Below are 19,463 nucleotides of genomic sequence, written 5' to 3'. Positions count from 1 at the left end.
ATTTTGAGTTTATTTTATCTATACCGATCAATTTTTGTATGCCTTAGTGAGATCCTCTCTTAACTACCTCCTTTCCCAATGGCAGAGGCTTAAGCTTCTCTAAGTCTCATTGCCTTTACTATTGGCATTGGTTTCATTGCCCTTTTCTGCACTCTCCCATGCTTGTACACTTTACTGTGATGCGGTGATCAGAACCACACAGAATACTCCAAGTAATATCTGACCAGTGACTTGTAAAAGCCCTAGAAGCTTGTAAAGGTGTCCAGGGTCTGATTTTCCTTTTAGGGTCAGGAAATGGATGTCAAAACTGCTTCCGGGTCCCAATCCCACCCCCAAAGGGAAGCGGTCACAGCCCTTGGTTTTCCCAGGGTTAGACTGACTGGAGAGCGAGTTAGGCGGCCAATTAGTAGCTATAGGGGTGAGAATGGAGGTGGGACTGAAAGAGAGCAGGCCTGATTTAAACCCACCATGGCAACCATGACTGTGGCTGCCATTTTAGAGATTTACGCTGCATTACACATGGGGCAGAGGCTGGGGCCAGGGCTGGCTGACCCTCACTTTGTTGATGTTGTCTTGGAGGCCCAACCCGAGGCAGTGAGGGAGAGTAGGGAGGTCTCTTTCCGGAGGGTGACAGAAGACCACCCTCCCTGACCAGGCAGGCATGGATCAAGGTGATGGAGACCATGAGCAGACAGTGTGTGGTCTGAGGAACTGGGTCAAGTGCAGTAAGATGTTCAATGACATTGTTCACTCTGGCAAGGTCAGTGCAATGTCATGTTAAACTTCTTACAGCCATTTAGTGAAGGAGGAGACCAGGAGTCAATCTTTACCTAGATTAGATTTATTCACAAAGTGAAACATTACAAGTGTATCGTTCCTAACCCTACTCACCACCCCAATGTCAATAAGTATCTCTTTATATGTGCTCAAATAACGAATGCCCTCCACCCATTTATCCTTACCCTTAATTTATACAATTAACACACCAAACCCTCAGGTCAGGCCTCTGGGTATTCATCCCCTGGCCGACACTCCAGCTGAGGAGCCTGAGGGCACATGCTACTCCTGATCACAGAAGGAATGTGTCCCCAGGGTACTTACTGACCCCACAGCAAGGCTCAGAGCCATAGTGCTGCTGAGGACTGCTAGCACTGATACATGCAGCTTCTTTGTATGAGCTGTTGGCATTGCCTATAGAGGCCAGAAGTGCCATAATTCCCTGTTTTTGTCCTTTCATGAGCAATGTGCTCACAATGCTCGCAAAAGGGCCCAGAAAGGAGGAGGGATCCCCATCCTTCACACACCATCATGGAAGAGGGAGCCATGGAAATCAACAATGACCATTAGCAAATCCGGGAAGACGAGATGGGTGGAGGGGTTGAATAGAAACTGGAATGTATAGGCTAAGGGAATGCATTGCACTCTACCCCGTCTGACAACATGCCAAAAAACTCAGCTGCATTGGGAAGCCTCAGTACTACACAGGCTTCTGCTCTCAAAGGCCAACTCTTCTGACTTCTTCTTGTCTTGCCTGCAGGTTCTGATGTTGAGGCACAAAGACTGATTCCTGGCTCATCACCAGGCTAAGCGCTGCCAGGGGAGACATCAGATCAAGCACTGTCACACCTTATAACTGCACCCTTCACCAACTCAGATTCAGTCAGATAGGTGGGTTCTGGTGCACACACAGATAGGGTGGCACTGGATGATGAACATGTCACAAACGTTCAGAAGATGCGAGAGGAAGGGCCTGCTGTGCCAGTCCCACTCGGATAAAGGACAAACACAATTCTGTTCAGCTGGGCACAGTTGCAGGGTCTCAGGAGTCATAATAATGGAGGATCTACTTAGACCAGCAGTAACAGATTTGCTCCCACGTGCCAGAGTTCCCTGAGGCAGTGCAGGGTCATAGGCTGAGAATGGAGGAGTCCATCCAGCTCATGTGCACTACCAGGGCTCAGGGCTATGAACACATGAGCTGCTCCATGGGGAGAATGGTCAACCTGATGGAGATCCATATGTAGCAGCACGCAGAGTGCATGCAGGGACTGCATAATGACATTCACAGTATGCATGCCACACTATGCAGCCTTGACTGTTCAATGGTGCAAATAGCACAGTGATGTCTGGAGGGAATGCCAGTTGCGTCTAGCTAGTGTTCCCCCTCCAGCCATCTGGAGCACAAGCCAAGGGCTGAGGCAGTCACTGGACATCATAACCATCATCAGCCTCCTTGACCTCAGCATCTGAGCAGCAGAGCCCAGTGACAGGTCATTGTTGCTGGTGCAGCAACATTAGCAGCACCTTCATAACAAAAAAGTGACTGCTATGTGCATCTCAGACACAAGCCAAGTGAGCAGGCTGGCTTCACCTCATCCCAGGCCACAAAGTGAGAACAGCATACCAGTAGCTGAGAGTGGAAGTGCTGTGTGGATCACTGGGGTTTACTCCATCTGTAGCTTTTTGGCTTTTTAAGCACAATCTAAATTGACACCTGAAGCCAGACACGTGAGCTTTCTCTTACTAATTCAAGCACAAGGAAAGAGGGACAAAGTGGTGAAGGGGAGCAAGTGTCCATGAATGATGGTGAAACCCCTGGACAGATGTGCATCCTTCATTGCCGATTACAGTGAATCTATTCCAGGTTGTACCTTTAATGGTGGGGGCACGAGCTGCACACTGGGTCATGGGCAGACCAGGTGCATAGAGGCGACACCACAGCAGGGGGCCAGTCATAACTGCCCCAGCTAATTAGGAGGGTGCATAAAAGGGAGAATTATTGAGAGGAGCAGTCAGCCACTGGCAAACAGGTGCCAGTGTGTGTGCACCAGTTGCAGGAAGAGTAGTCCGTGTGTGCTTGGGCAGTGCAGGGAGTTATTACCCTCCTCACATCGTGGGGCAGGAGAGGAGGGGGAAAGGCTTCCAGAAACAGTTGGGAGACCACCTGAACACAAGGGGGACCGGACTGAGAAGAAAAGCCCCAGACTGCCCAATCTGATATAGATGGGACACTAGAATCATGTTTCCTCCTTACATCGTCCATCCTGAACTCTACTTCTTCCCCTTCTAATACAATGGAGCAACTTAAGCGATTGCACAATCAGCTGCTGTTTCAGATACACATGAATTGAGGTTGCAAATGCCAATGTTTTCCCCAAAAACAGATGCTTGGCAAACAAATCTACATAATTAGTCTTTTTTTTACTTTAAAAAAACAGTAGGATAATCTAGTCTTTATCAAAGTATTTAATAATCACTTGAGTCAGGGACGGTCCCAGAGGACTGGAAAATCGCTAATGTAACCCCACTGTTTAAGAAGGGAGTGAGGCAAAAGACGGGAAATTACAGGCCGATTAGCCTGACCTCGGTCGTTGGTAAGATTTTAGAGTCCATTATTAAGGATGAGATTTCAGAATACTTGGAAGTGCATGGTAAAATCGGGCAAAGTCAACATGGTTTCATCAAGGGGAGGTCATGCCTGACAAATCTGTTAGAATTCTTTGAGGAGGTAACGAGTAGTTTAGACAAAGGAGAGCCAATGGATGTTATCTACTTGGGCTTCCAGAAGGCCTTTGACAAGGTTCCGCACAGGAGGCTGCTCAGTAAGATAAGAGCCCATGGTGTTAGAGACAAGGTACTAGCATGGATAGAAGATTGGCTGTCTGGCAGGAGGCAGAGAGTGGGGATAAGGGGGTCCTTCTCAGGATGGCGGCCGGTGACTAGTGGAGTTCCACAGGGGTCAGTGTTGGGACCACAACTTCTCACTTTATACATTAATGATCTAGATGAAGGAACTGAGGGCATCCTGGCTAAGTGTGCAGATGATACAAAGATAGGTGGAGGGACAGGTAGTATTGAGGAGGCGGGGAGACTGCAGAAGGATTTGGACAGGTTAGGAGAATGGGCAAAGAAGTGGCAGATGGAATACAACGTGGGGAAGTGTGAGGTCATGCACTGGTAGGAAGAATAGAGGCATGGACTATTTTCTAAATGGGGAGAGAATTCAGAAATCTGGAGTGCAAAGGGACTTGGGAGTCCTAGTCCAGGATTCTCTTAAGGTTAACTTGCAGGTTGAGTCGGTACTTAGGAAGGCAAATGCAATGTTGGCATTTATTTTGAGAGGACTAGAATATAAAAGCAGGGATGTGCTGCTGAGGCTTTATAAGACTCTGGTCAGACCACATTTAGAATATTGTGAGCAATTTTGGACCCTATATCTCAGGAAGGATGTTCTGGCCCTGGAGAGTCCAGAGGAGGTTCACGAGAACGATCCCAGGAATGAAAGGCTTAACATATGAGGAACATTTGAGGACTCTGGATCTATACTCGATGGAGTTTAGAAGGATGAGGGCGGATCTGATTGAAACTTACAGAATACTGAAAGGCCTGGATAGAGTGGACGTGGGGAAGATGTTTCCATTAGTAGGAGAGACTAGGACCCGAGGGCACAGCCTCAGAGTAAAGGGAAGACCTTTTAGAACAGAGATGAGGAGCAATTTCTTTAGCCAGAGAGTGGTGAATCTATGGAATTCATTGCCACAGAAGGCTGTGGAGGCCAGGTCATTGAGTGTATTTAAGACCGAGATAGATAGGTTCTTGATTGGTAAGGGGATCAAAGGTTACGGGGAGAAGGTGGGAGAATGGGGTTGAGAAACTTATCAGCCATGATTGAATGGCGGAGCAGACTCAATGGGCCGAATGGCCTAATTTCTGCTCCTATGTCTTATGGTCTAGGGGTTCTTTTGATGGCTTAAAGGATAAATCACCAAGTGCTATTTTACAAATCTTTAATCGACTTTTAGACTGCACTAAGACCAATGCCAACTTCCATTGTATGGTTTTCCACAGTTGGCTGGAAGCCAAGAAGAGCCATTGTTAATGAATACTGACAAATTTGCTTTTGAGTTGTGGCCAGTTACACAAGTCTTGCATGTCAGGGGGCAGTACCAATACAAAGGTATAAAAACAGCTATACAGGCCAGGGAAAAAAAACAGTCTGAATGCTTAGTTTGTGTTGAATTCACTTGATCTTGGGGTCAGTGTAGTGGTGCGTGAGCTACAATTGACTTAGTTGGTTTTGCTTTACTTAAGTGTTTATTTGAGTGCAGATTGAAACGTGATGATCTGAAGAATGGTCACTTTGGTGTGGTGCCGGAGGTCTGCCATGGCCAGTGGACTCACGCTCAGCAAAACTTACTGCTGCTTCTCAATGCACCTTGGTTAATCAGTAAGAAAATGAACTGGGTTTCCAGCAGAATAAAGTTATCACTGTGTAAACTGCGTACCTAAATAATAAAACTACTAGTTATCCTTCAAATAACCTCTACCAGAATGAATTCTCCCCTCCTGAAGGCAGTAACTCTTATAAGTGCATTTGTTAACTCTTTTCCATCCACATATTGCTTCAATGAACACCACATTATTGTGTTCAATAAATGCTCTTATCTGCTCCAAGCAGTCTTACTCAGCTTAAAAAAATTTTGCTTGAGAAAGTTAATGGAATGTATTTTGAATTTGTTCTGCTGTTCAGATTTCTTGGTGATTTGCTAGCTAAAGCTTTGCAAAGCTTGAAGACATCTATTTCATTCATGGGCAGAATTTTCTCATTAGCGTGCTAGGGCAGGCCCCGCACACCGACGTGTAAAATGATGCGCGGTAACATCAGGCATGCGTCCCGACACCACCATGCTTCATTCCGATCTTCCGTTTCGGTGGGCGCGCACTGCAATCGGCTGCGCGCCTGCCAAACTGTCAAAGGCCTGTTAAGGCCACTAATAAACTTATTAACCAAATTTACAGGGCTGCCCGTCCAACCTTAAGGTTGGGGGGCTGGCAAAGAGCCCAAGCGGCCTTTGCGTTTTGCATGAAATCTCATCCATGGGCGGGATGAGGTTTCATGAAGGTTTTATTCAATAATTGTCAGATGAGGGGACATGTCTGAATAATTTTTATCTTTCCTTTTTTACAAACTTGAAAAGTGAACTTTATCTCCCTGAGGCAGCTCTGCGCCTCAGGGAGATTTCTGCGCCCTGTCACGCGAATGCGTGAAAGAACACAGGCCCCGACTCTTTCTCCTACCCCCCACCCGCACAGGCAGCGCTGATCACGGGTGGCGATCAGCTCCCTGCCCACCTGCGCCCGACCGACAGGCAGAAAGTTCTGCCCCATATTATGAAACAAACTTTCATTCACCACAGCACTTAGCCTAATTTGGGGAGGGGTAGATGCTTCACAATGGATCATGAATATATAATACCAATCTTTGCTAATCTTCAATCGTAGTCTGATATGTAAAGAAATTAAAATCAAAAACCCCATCGTAAGATAACTGCTTCAAAAACTCAAAGGACCATCAGACATATTCGAAAGCAAAGCAAGAGTCAAGTTTAGACAGAACGATGAATTACCAGTGACAGATTTTCAAGTTTAGAAAGTTGAAAATGAAATCAGAGTGATCATACAATAGAGCTGCTAGGTGCATAGATGTTTCAACAATAGTAAAAAAAAAAGTTCCTTCATCAGATTTCGTGATGATTTTTGAAGTTGTGTCAAAATTCTAATTTCCCAGGAAGGGCATAAATGTATAGGATTGCAAGATAATGTATTAAATAAACTAATCTGGTTCTAATGAGATAGTGATTCTAGATTACCATGTTAGACATGGAAAATGTTTATACACATAAAGTACAATAGACTCAAACACTGTCCTGTTTTTGTATTGTTTTCTTACCTGGTGATAAAGGGTACATAATGTATGATTTGTTAATACATTTGTCAGTGATATTGATGAATTGCTCTTCTGCCCATTCAATGATATAACCAAGAAATTATAGCTTGCAATATTACTGTACAAATGCAAAACATATTTGTGTGACATTTGTTTGCAGTATGAATAGAAGATTGGGGATAATTTTAACCTAACTTGCTGGTCAAGAAACCTACGAAATCAGGTTGAATGGCATCAATGACTTCAATGGAGAGTAAAGATGGATGGGTGTAAAACTAGCGTTGAACCCGACCTCATCAGTTTCTTGTTGGATGGGTTAAACATTTTGCTGTTAACTGTTAATCTGCCCAAAGACCTATTCATATTTTATTCCCATAAAATGAATTATCTCCCCTCTGTTACATCAGTAGAGGTAGCCCAATACAATTTCATGGGCCCTGACAATATTCCAACAATAGTACTGAAGGCTTGTGCTCCATAACCTGCCACACCCCTAACCAAGCCATTCCAGTACAGCTACAATGCAGGTATCTACCTGGCATTGTGGAAAATTGCCCAGGTATGTCCTGTACACAAAAACCAACACAAATCCAACCTGGCCAATTACTGCCCCATTAGTCTACTCCCCATCATCAGTAAAGTGACGGAAGGGGTTATCAATAGTGCTACCAAGCAGCACTTGCTTAGCAATAACTTGCTCACTGACGTGGGTTTCTTATCCAGCAAGTTAGGTTAAAATTTGATAAACGGTTTGGGTTCCGGCAGGGTCATTCAGCTTCTGACCTCATTACAGTCTTGGGTCAAACATGGACAAAACAGCTGAACCCCAGAGGCGAGAGTGACTGCCCTTGACATCAACACAGCGTTGGACCGAGTGTGGCATCAAGGAGCCCTAGCAAAACTGGAGTCAATGGGAATCAGGGGGAAAACTCTCCGCTGGTTGGATTCATACCGAGCACAAAGGAAGATGATTGCGGTTGTTGGAGGTCAGTCATCTCAGCTCCAGGACATCACTGCAGGAGTTCCTCAGGGTAGTGTCCTAGGCCCAACCATCTTCAGCTGCTTCATCAATGACCTTCCTTTCATCATAAGGTCAGAAGTGGGGATGTTCGCTGACGATTGCAAAATGTTCAGCACCATTCGCGACTCCTCAGATACTGAAGCAGTCCATGTCCAAAAGCAGCAAGACCTGGACAACGCCCAGGCTTGGGCTGACAAGTGGCAAGTAACATTTGCAGCACACAAGTTTCAAGCAATGAACATCTCCAACAAGAGAGAATCTTACCATCGCCCCTTGACATTCAATGGCATTACCATCACTGAATCTCCCACTATCAGCATCCTGAGGATTACCATTGACCAGAAATTAAACTGGGCTAACCATGTCAATACTGTGGTTACAAGAGCAGGTCAGATGCTAGGAATCCTGCAATGAGTAACTCACCTCCTGACTCCCCAAAGCCTGTTCACCATCTACAAGGCACAAATCAGGATTGTGATGAATACTCTCACTTGCCTGGATGAGTGCAGCTCCAATAATACTCAAATAGCTTGACATCATCCAGGACAAAGCAGCCCACTTGATTGGCACCACATCCACAAACATTCACTCCCTCCAACACCTACAAACAATGGCAGTAGTGTGTACCATCTACAAGATGCACTGCAGAATCTCACCAAGGCTCCTTAGGTAGCACCTTCCAAGCCGATACCTTGACCGCTACCACCTAGAAGGACAAGGGCAGAAAATACATGGGAACACCACCACCTGGAAGTTCCCCTCCAAGCCACTCACCATCCTGACCTGGAAATGTATTGCCATTCCTTCACTGTCACTGAGTCAAAATCCTGGAACTCCCTCCCTAACAGCACTCTGGGTGTACCTACACCACATGAACCGCAGCGGTTCAAGAAGGCAGCTCACCACCACCTTCTCAAGGGCAACTAGGGATGAGCAATAAATTCTGGCCCAGCCAGCGAAACCCACATCCCGTAAATGAATTTTAAAAATTGTGAGTTTTACATCAGAAGAATACAGTGTCACTTACCTGTGCATCTTGCTAAATCAACTTCTTGGTTTAACTGAAGTTCATCCATTTCATTTGGAAAATGACACAATTTCTAGACTAACAAGAGCAGTATAAAAACCTGGAGAATTTATCTTATTTGATACTTACTCTTGCCACCATTTCCTATGTCTTCAAGTCTTCCTGCTTTGTAGTAGGTAACACTTTTTACAATACCTGGCTGCTGGATACCAGGTTTGGTCTTGATGGTGGGCTGTGGTAATTTTGGTGATGCTGCTTGTTTTGTTTTTGTAGTTGGCTTCTTTGTTTTAATTCCTTTGTCTTTCAGTACTTTGGGAGGGAGTTTTCGAGCTGCTGCTTTTTTCTTGTTCTCTGCCTGATTTGAATACTTCTTTACAACCTTGGCTGTTGCTCCAGATGTGTCCTGAAAATAAGTGTCAAACATTTGGTTATAACTTAAAAACTTCACAATCCCCCAGGGCCTTTGATTTAAGCCAGGGAGGGCTCTTTGCAGGTGCTTTCTTTTCTCGCAGCGCTACTCCGTGCCTCTTACACACACAGGACTCAGGGTCTCTGACACTTACCAGTCAGGGCTTTCATCCCTGAATCCTGGTAGATATTCTTCCCTGTTGTATCCCTGTCCCCGTTCTGACCTTGTGTTTCTTGGCATCTCACCAACTCTCTCTTCCTCGGTCCCCACTTTCCTGAACTCAGCTTGGTGATGCTGCCTCCATCTCCTTTATTTCCTTTCAGCCCTTCCGGTACTCTTTCTTTTAAATCCTAATTTCCTGCAGTTGATATTCCATATTAGCTTCAACCTGCCCATGCCCTTCCTTCCTCCAGTCTTCATGGCTAGCTTTTCCTATTCTAAAAGATCCAAACATCTAGGAACCAGTGTTAAAATTTCAGAATGTGTGGGGCCATTCCAACTTACTTTGGCTCCATGTTAATCTTAACTTTCTTGACTGCCTGGGCAATGGCTGTATCTTGGAAATATCGTGTTGATGTAGTAGGTGGATCCTCTAAGAATTCCAGAATTTACTAATACTGAGGCTATTCATCCATCATGCCCTTGCCAATGTTAATTCTTCAACTGGAATTATCTCACACTGAGGTCATCAGACGATTGCCTTTACTTTGCTTGATGGGACACTTGTTGCTGGCCTGTGGCCTACATGCCCACAGTTGCAGTTAAATCAGCTGCTGCAAATTTTCTATGATCCAGTCAAATTAGCCATCATGGTTCCCTGAAGCATGAAGAATTTGAATCTGCTGGTTTAACTACAACTGTGCACAGAGTTGTGCAAATTCTATCAGCAAGTTCGTCCTGCAGATATGAAAGCAATCTACTTCATCGTACATTAATATTAACTAAGGTTGACCTGGGCATACTCAATGCTGAAACTGGGCCGCTGCTCAACACATCCAGCACAAAATGATAAGAACGTTTAAAAATTAATGTTTCAATTGTGCATCATATATGCCAAAGAATAACTGACAGCTGGCAACAAACAGCAATTTGATTCACAAAATGCTCAGTTTTTAAATTTGTAGTCAATTATATTACATTATCAGAATCATTTGACCAAATTGCTGCCTTGTAATTCACTGTAAATCGTCCATTACTATAATTGTGAAGTTTACATAAACAAGGACTTCCCCCGCACCATACTCAAATTCAGTGGTTTCCTGTTTATTTTAAATGGTACTATAATTTTACAGTCACTGTTTGGCAAAGGAAGGATAAAACGTCCATCATTGTATGGTTGCATAATAATGTTTGGTGAGTTAACCATAAATGGCCTTTTACAAAATTGTAAAATATTGTCTCAATAGTTTCAAGTTTTAAAAAAGCACTACCTGCTGTTTATCTTCCACAGCTGCATCTTTCTGCAGTAACTGCAGGCCCAGTTTTGAAATTTCCTTCTTTACACTCAGCATAATATCGGAGTAGTTTTCATACCGCTTCATTTGGTCAGAGAGGGTTTTCACACTTTCTTTCATGAAGTCATTCTCTCTGGTCAGATTTGATTTGATGGTCTGAAATACCAAGTAACATTTAAGCTAAAAGCTAAAAGCTAAAAGCAGTAACATTTAATCTGTCTGTCACAATCAGTGCTCAGAAATCAAGTTAATCCAGCTTCAGAGTTACAATCACATCAACAGCTGCGTAGGAAGAACAGCTTTCATTGCTTGTCCCAAGTTTGTTGAGGAAGAATGATCTCAGATTAAACTGAGGCACATCATTTTCATTTCCCGTTAACTGCCACTTTCTTGGCGCATAAATTGAGAATTTCAACATCAGATGTTACAATATTTTAAATGTGATTCACAATAATTTGAAAAATAAAACTTTTTAAATCGGATACATGTTTACAACACCCTCCAAAAGTGAAATTGAATGGAAATATTGGACGGAGTTTTCTTCTCCCACCGGTGGAGGGAATCGAAGGGGGACAGGGCCCTAAATTTGGCGTGATGGGAAAAAGTCAGTTTCCCACCTGTGGGAAATTACTTTGGAATTTTGTTTCCCCGACTTTAATGGTGGGTTGAAGGCGGCTTGAGTTTCCTGCTGATCTATGTCAGAAATCATATTTGCATTCATTTGCATCTCACGAATGCTCATTAAAAGGCCAGCTCACCAGAATTACGTTCCCCCTTCAAATTAAGTGCCCCGCCAGCGGATTATTAGACAGTCTGCCTCCCAACTGTATATAAGTGGTGTGCCCCCGGTGAGCTTCAGTTCATCTAGAGGCTGTTTTCGCCCACCTTTAAGAGCAGTGCTGTAGGATGTTGGGTCCTTATATCACAAACTGTGCCAAGGTGGACAGGGGACATAGGCTTATGGAGGAAGATGGGGGGGGCGGTTTCACTGTCCAGGGAAAGGGTGGGTGGGTGTCCGGGGAGGGGGAGGGGGAGGGGAATGTCCGGGGAAGGGAGGGGGATGTCTTAAAGGGCAGGGTCGGTGGTGTTGACAGTGAGGTCCTGGGGGAGAACTCAGGGTACTGGTGGTAGTAGGGAGTAGTCACAGTCAAAGGGGGAAGTGGGATGCAGTAGGGTGGAAGGTCCAGGATGAGAGTCTGATAGCTGAAGGTCTCATCAGGTGGGTAATAAAGGGAGACAAAACAGGTGGCCCGGATAACAGGTAGGGGGCAGGGTCAGGGTGGGCATGGGAGTAGTAATGGGTGTTGGCTCTGGGGGGAGGAAAGGCATGTGGAGCTGGATTATTATAGGATGCACGGAAAAGGGGGGAGGTTCAAGGGTGACAGAAGGGAGAGGTATGGTGATACTCAGTGGGTCTATGGTGATGGGTGGATGTTGGTGGGTGACAGGGGGAGGGTAGAAGGTGATGGAGTGTATCTGAAAAGTTGTGCCCACCATTTTCTCAAGACTGTTCTTGACAACCCAGTTGCTCTGGAAGTGTGAATCCTCGAAGTTGGAGGAGGGTCTTTTCGGGTGGATGGAGTTCAAGGTTAGCACCATTGGCTGACTAAAGGGACACACTAATAATTATGAGGCAACTGGGTGTCAGTTGTTTTCTCCTCTTTATGGTGAAGCCCACATTGCAGCAGGTTTGTTCCTGACTCATGGCTCTCATAACATCAATATCCCAGCATGTGTGGAGCTGCCATTTATTTAGTGCCATCAGCTGCAATCAGGGATAGGGATGAAGGGAGGGTGGGAGAGATGTGGATGCCTCTAAGGGGCATGGATGGTGGAGGGCAGCCAACTCATAACTCCAAACCTCCATCCTCCCCAGTGAATAGTCATGGTTGACAAAGGATCAGGTGGTTAGTTGTTCTATGCTGCCAAGGCAACAGTCTCTCTATAGAGTCTCAAAGGCAGTGGAGACAAGTGGAAAAGTGTCCATGTGAGGCTTCTTGCACATGGCTCTCATCACCCTGGTCAAAGAGCAATGTCTCCATACGTATTCATTGGTGAATGGGAGGAACACACCTATCTCTCGTTGTCCAGGATGTCCTTTACCTGGAAGGTGGGGATGCCATGTCTAGGCGAAGGCCAGGTGAAGTGCAGCACTCCCCTGCTGCCTTTGAGATGGTGGGAAACATGATCACTTAATATATCATTTCAGTTTATTTACACATCCACTGAGGCATTGATGTTGCAGGCTGCAGGTGCCCCTGCCTTGATAATGGCTTTCATCCGGATGAGGAGATAGAGGGACTGTTGCTGTTTGGCACAGAACCTTGAGGAGCAAGGGCCTGGGTAGCAAGGGGCAACGTGGTTTCTATAAGGTCAAGATGCTGGCGAACACGGACCACTGCAACAGCAAGCATTGGCCTGGTCATGGGTGTATCGCCGGCGGTGTTCTTATCTAGAGATGAGCAAGAGGCAATGCTGGAGGTACCCTTGTTATGTCCTGGGATGCAGTTGTTCACATCTGCAAGCTTCTCCAATACAATCTGCGGCTGCAAGGATTCTGGAGGAGTAATGCGGAGCCCCTGGCCTGCAATGGGTAAATGTCAGTCTGGCTGCCCTTTAAATATGGCGCCAGGTCCTTTAAACCCACGAGGTAACGGTGGGGTATGCAACTTCATGCCCGCCCCGCCATGGAATTTGCCAAGCTCCTTGCAAATGCATAATTAATAAGTTGAAAAACAGAAGATTGTGTGTGTTCACCCACCCCACCACCCAGTGGGGATCACACCACTTTCCCATCCGCTGCTGCACTTAATCTCCACACGGGAAAATTCCACCCATTGTCTCTATCACTGACTATGTTAGTGAATGCAAAATGAGTTGAGTCATCTTATTATCAGGGTGTTCTACATAAATAAAACCCTGAGCTACATGGCAGTTGTTCCCCACATCAACAGATCTAAGGTTTTGGATTGGGATCTGACTGAATGCAATAGCGACAGTTTCGAAAATATATCAAAAGTTTATATTAAATCATGTTACAAAAATATACACCTGATTCCTTTTATTGTTCGCTATACTTAGGTACCAATAAGCAGCAGATAATCAAGAAAAACTATTTTCAATAAAATTGCTCATTGCTCATGATCATGAGATGATCGCTTATGGTATTTATATTTAGTGTTTCCAAATAACAGATGGCTTGCAGTGGTGGGTCCATGGGGGTCAAAGCACACTCATGCAATGCATCCTGAATTGAAAGTAATATTACTTTCTTTCATAAGGACGCTGGGAATTTATCTTAAGTTCTACTTTGGTGACTTGCTTGGTAATTGGGCACAAAACCTGGGAAGGAGAACAAAAAGTATTGTCATAGCACTTCACCAGTAACTGCCTTAACAGCAATTGAATACTGGTCAGACTTCCAGATCAGGTGCTTCATTGACTGGTGAATTGGGAAAATCAAGAGTTTAACCCTTGGATGTTTCAAAACGTACTACCCACCGGAAACAATGTAATGAGCCTATGGTTCATCACCAGGAGATTGAAAAACGAGAAAAACAACATTAAAATAAGTTCTGTATCTGTTCTCTGTAACGCTGCACCTTTAAGATTTTTTGTTCTTAATTACAAATTACTTGCCCAATTTTTAGCCTCCTCGCTGTTATGTATACAACAGTCATATTTAAACAACACAGGGTGAAAGCAAAAGATAAGTTTACAGTCTCAAAGCTTTTCATGGATTATTCAGATATACAGAGTCCCCACTGGTCTGAAGCTAATGTGTATTCATTGTTTTTCCACCATGTATCAACTGAGGCTGCAGTATCATGAAAAAAGCTATTAATACAACAATCACATATTAATCACATGATTCCAAACACCTTCATCGCTATTCTAGGGAATCACTCACCGCCTCTGTCCGACATCACTAACTAATTTCTCAAATGGTATCTCAAAACCTTCCCATCAAAGAAGTGCCATGGCAAAAATTTTAAAAATTCAGTTTCTAGTCCAGAGCATAAGTAATAATTCATTTAAGACAATGATCCAATCTTGGAGACTCGAATGACAAATATGTATCATCCAAATTTCACTCTTGTGCTTCTCAATGTGTATTGAACCCCATGATTAGACAAATTGCCATTTTTTAATCACTAATGATGATCCATCACTTTATCATTCATTTTATTGAGTAGTATGCTTGCAACCAATTGACTTTTTCTTGATAGATGTTGACTTTCTCTCCAAATTGATTTTGTATTTGTTATAATGTGAAATCAAAATTTGCAATGCCAATACACCACGTTACTCATAAATATTGAAAAATATAACATAGGGCAATTTAAATCTTAATGTTTACTAGGAAGTTTTACTTTGTTTGAAACAGTCTTGATTCTCCTTTAAAGTTATCTCTATAAATATAAAGTTCCAATTGCTGTGTGAGAAGCAATAAGCATGAAGTTGAGCAATGCCAAATTGTTAAGTGAAGAAATTTCCATGGTGTCACTAGTACTAAGATTGTAGATAGTGACTAATACTATAGTGAATTTATGTTACATCACCTCCTCAAGGTTGTTCATCTGTGTTGCCACTTTTCGTATATATGAGTGAACTTTCATCATATCGATACTATACAAGGTTCCTTCCAGCAGGTCAACCAGTGACTGCAACTAGAATAAGACCATAAAATGCTAGGTTAGACAATGTGAAGCATTTAGTTTTACAAAGGATCATTTTTTAAAAACTTTCTTCTGCAATGGATGTCACTTTCAAAAATTGCAGAATTTAAAATCCATAATAATCTTGGAGAGCATTTCACCTAAAATTTCTTTTACCATCATTCTCTCTTCTTCTCCCGAAGTCGCATATTCTTTGTTGGGGTGCAGGTTCACAAGGCTGAATACCCTGCAGTATGCTGCTGAACAAGCCATTCTTCATGCATAAGACGAGATAGTGGTGTCAGCAGGCTGTTCTATTGTCAGAGGTTTCATAGCCAAGCCAAATCCTGTCCTCAGCTGATGTCCAAATGTACAAACTTTCTAAAATAGGCTCCTAGGTAAATGGTCAGAGATGGAACCAGAGCTCATTTTCCCTCCCTAAATCAGGCTGCTGAGGGTAATCAAGGCAACCCCAGATGATATTGGGTAACTTAACAGGGGCTGGGAATCAAACAAGAGAAGTCAATCAGGTGGGTTGCCAAACACAGGCTCCCAGTTGGGGAGCGGGGGCGGGGGGAAGATTGGAGGCCCTGAGGAGTAGATTGGAGGTCTGGTTGGATAGGGCTGCTCTGAGGCTTGATGGGGACATTGCAAGCCAGTTTGGGTGGCAGGGGAAAAGGGAATGGAGGCCTGGGAAGGAAGGTCAGGGGCTTGGAGGGAAAAATGGGATACCTGGTAGGGTGGAGCTCAGGTGCCTGAAGCGGGTGTAGAAGCTTAAGGTCAGTGGGATTGGAGGCCTGGAGGGGGCTGATGAGTGCTTTGGTGCAGGGATTAGTTGCCTGGGTCAAGGTGGGATTGAAGACCTCGTGGAGAAGGTCAGAAAGGGTATCCAATCGTAGAGGTTCTTTGGGTGGGCATGCTGGATTCAGGAAGTAGGCATAAAGGCACTCTTCTCCTGAATGCGCCGAGTCCTCACCTGGATGTAGCTGCCGATTCCCCTGTGGCTCGGGAAACCGGCTGCCCAGAGCGAACGTTGAAAAGCTGAAATACAATGAGGCTCCCAGCCTCATTTTGTAGTTAAAGTACTGACTGTCTCCTTGGGGCAGGCTGGTTGCCCGCCCATCTTCCGGCCACAATTAAAGTGGGATGTGGGTGGGTTTAGGTCAGGAACCGGGAATTTAAGACTTTAACCCACCAGCCTCCCTCCCCCACCCACCAACCCAGCCGGCCAAAACCAGGCTGTTTGTTTAGATAAAAATTCCACGCCTTTAAGTCCACATGGCTATTGTAAATTTGCAGACGCCTGTAATAAATTAGAGTATGACTGTTATTGCTGAGGAAAAGTCACAGTTTGCCAAGAATTTGCAAATTTTTAACCCTAGGCTAATTTACAAAGTTCCTTACCAACAGCAAATAACCTATAACCTTTCAGTTGTTCAGTGGTGATGTTTTGCTTTTAGTATTACCTTTGGAATGTGATAGATCCTTTCAGAACATTTACATTCAGAGATAAGTATTACCCAACCATTTCCTATTTGCTGCGGATGTTACTAGGAGTTCATTGGAAAATGTCATTCCTTCTTTTCATAGTTTCTAAGATAACTTTAATTGAACTACCACCTCTGCCGACTCCTCCACTGTTGCTAAATTATCAGACTGGATGAACAGAAATTTCTCCCAATTAAATATTGGGAAGACTGAAGCCATTATTTTCAGCCCCCACTCCAAACTCCATTCCCTAGCTACCGAATAACCTACTGGGAGATGGTAGCATGGTGGTAGTGTCACTGGGCTAGTAATCCAGAGACCCAGGCTAACGCTCTGGGGACATGGGTTCAAATGACAGCTGGTGGCATTTAAATTCAATTAATAAAGTCTGGAATATAAAACTAGTCTCAGTATTGGTGACCATGAAACTATCAGAGATTTATGTAAAGACCCTTCTGGTTCACTAATGCCCTTTAGAGAAGGAAACCCGCCATCCTTACCTGATCTGGTCTAAATGTGACTCCAGGTTCACAGCAACTGTCCTCTGAAATGTTCAGTTCAAGGGCAATTCGGGATGAGCAATAAATGCTGGCTTTGCCAGCACTGCCCACAGCCCACGAAAGAATATTTTTAAAAAATCCTCTCCCAGGCCATAGTCTGAGACTAAACCAGTCTGTTCTTAACCTTGGTGTCATTTTTGATCCTGATATGAGCTTCCAACCTCATATTCCATCATCTAAACCTAGCCTTTTGAGCGTCCTCGATTTTAGTCGTTCTACCATTTGTGGCCATGCCTTTGGCTGCCTAGGCCCTCAGTCTGAATTTCCCTCCCAACACCACTCCACCTTGCTCTCCTCCTTTAAGACACTCCTTAAAACCTACCTCTTTGACTAAGCTTTTGGTCATCTGACCTGATATGTGTTTATGTGGCTCAGAGTCATATTTCGTTTTATAATGCTCTGAGAAGCACCTTGAGATGTTCTACAACATTAAAGACACTTTATAAATATAAGCTGTTGTTATAACTGGATTTATATTGCTTTAGATTGTAACATGGTAAATGCCATTAAAACCTGACTTTAAGGCTTAGGCAGCCAAGCAACACAAGATCGCTCAACCAGATAATAAACTATGTGAAGCTAATTTAAGATTATCAGTCAGACGCGAAGTATGGCTCACTTACACATGCTAGAAGCCACATATATTCACACACAGGGCCCTGTCCTTTGCAGACAGAAGGATCATGTCCATGCATTATGCCTTTTCCAAATAATCAAAAGCTTGGGGACAGCTATTCCCTAGTCCATTGCCCATGGCAATGCCTTGACCAGAGTCGACCTGCCCGGTTTAAATTTGAAACAAAAGCTTGGCAGTGAACAGTTAACTGTTCTGTGCTGCATCCTCCATGGCAACGTCTCTACCAATCATAGCCCACTTGCCAACCAATCAGCACTCTCTTTTCATGCAGTATAAATTGTTGTTCTCTTGACTGTTGGTTTATCTTGAGAATTGTCCTGATGAGTGCAAGATGGAAAGCTTCAACAGCATGTCTCTTTTTTCAGCAATACTCAAGTTCTGTACACCAAAATGACTATTTGTAAAGCTACATCTTATGTGGCATAATCTTTCTTGTAGATAATCTAACCTATATAGTGTTAATTTAACAGATTTACCATACACAATAAAAATTAATTGTAATAAATCTAAGAGGCATCAGAAGCAACTGGTTTTGGATTTTCACATTTTTCAGGTATTCACCTGACATTGTATTTCTGGGATACCTTAAAGAATTCTGGAGCCTGCTTTTTGAGCTTTTCCATTCTCCACTCGTTTTCACAAGGGTTAAGAGATGATGGGGGAGCTGTACAGGAACACTTGCAGTCTGTCCCAGAGCTCACAGTTTCAACTGTGTAGAAGTCTTCAAAGCGTAGGCTCCCACTTCTGATGCGACTGCACGCGTCCTTTGTCAGAGGCCTCATGATGCACTTGCAACGGCAGTCTGAGCCCTCAGAAATCATCTGGACTCGGTCATTTTCCCCAAACAACTGTGGAAGTAAAAATAATTGGTTCAGCAAGAACATACAAGCCAAAATCAATGAGGTTCAGTGCTTTCTACAAGCCTGTCTTCATGGCACTATAAGGATGGTCTCCCATATATGAAAGAAAGAATTTGAATTTATTTAGTGCCTCTCACATTTTGGCATGTCCCAATGCATTTCACAGCTAATTAACTATTTCTTGAAATGTGTTTACTGTTATAATGCAAGAATGCAGCATCTGATTTGCACACAGCCAGGTCCACATGCAACAGTGAAATAAATGACCAGATGATGGTGCTGATTGAGGGATAAATATTGGACAGGACACACATAAAACTCCCTACTCTTCTTCAAAATAGTCGGGTGCAAACCTGAGAGGACTGAGGAGTCCTCAGTTTAATCTCTCATCCAAAAGACGCTACCCTCCAACAATGTAGCATCCGACAGTACTGCACTAAAGTGTCAGCCCGGATTATGGGTGGAATTTTACGCCAGCGGGATTATACAGTCTCGCCGTGGTCAATGGAGTTGAGAACGGCTTGCTGCATTTTATGACCTCGTCCCTGCCACGACAGGGCTGTAAAATTCCGGCCTATGTCTTGGAACTGCAGCTTGCACACACAATCGTTTAACTTAGAAA

The 19,463-nt window shown here is 44.0% G+C and overlaps 1 protein-coding gene across 1 annotated transcript in view; it reads right to left on the bottom strand.

Annotated features, from left to right (window-relative positions):
• The window catches only part of olfml2a (olfactomedin-like 2A), a 61,312-nt gene that overhangs the window by 18,016 nt on the left and 23,833 nt on the right, over window positions 1-19,463 (bottom strand). The window contains exons 2-5 of the mRNA XM_078549878.1: window positions 18,566-18,829; window positions 15,201-15,308; window positions 10,615-10,794; window positions 8,905-9,178 (exon numbers count right to left, since the gene is read on the bottom strand). Coding sequence (XP_078406004.1) covers window positions 8,905-9,178; window positions 10,615-10,794; window positions 15,201-15,308; window positions 18,566-18,829 — 826 coding nt within the window. The remainder of the gene's footprint in view (window positions 1-8,904; window positions 9,179-10,614; window positions 10,795-15,200; window positions 15,309-18,565; window positions 18,830-19,463) is intronic.

Source organism: Cetorhinus maximus, chromosome 10 (genome assembly GCF_964194155.1).
Source record: "Cetorhinus maximus chromosome 10, sCetMax3.hap1.1, whole genome shotgun sequence".
NCBI lineage: Eukaryota > Metazoa > Chordata > Chondrichthyes > Lamniformes > Cetorhinidae > Cetorhinus > Cetorhinus maximus.
This window is presented reverse-complemented; position numbering and strand designations above follow the sequence as displayed.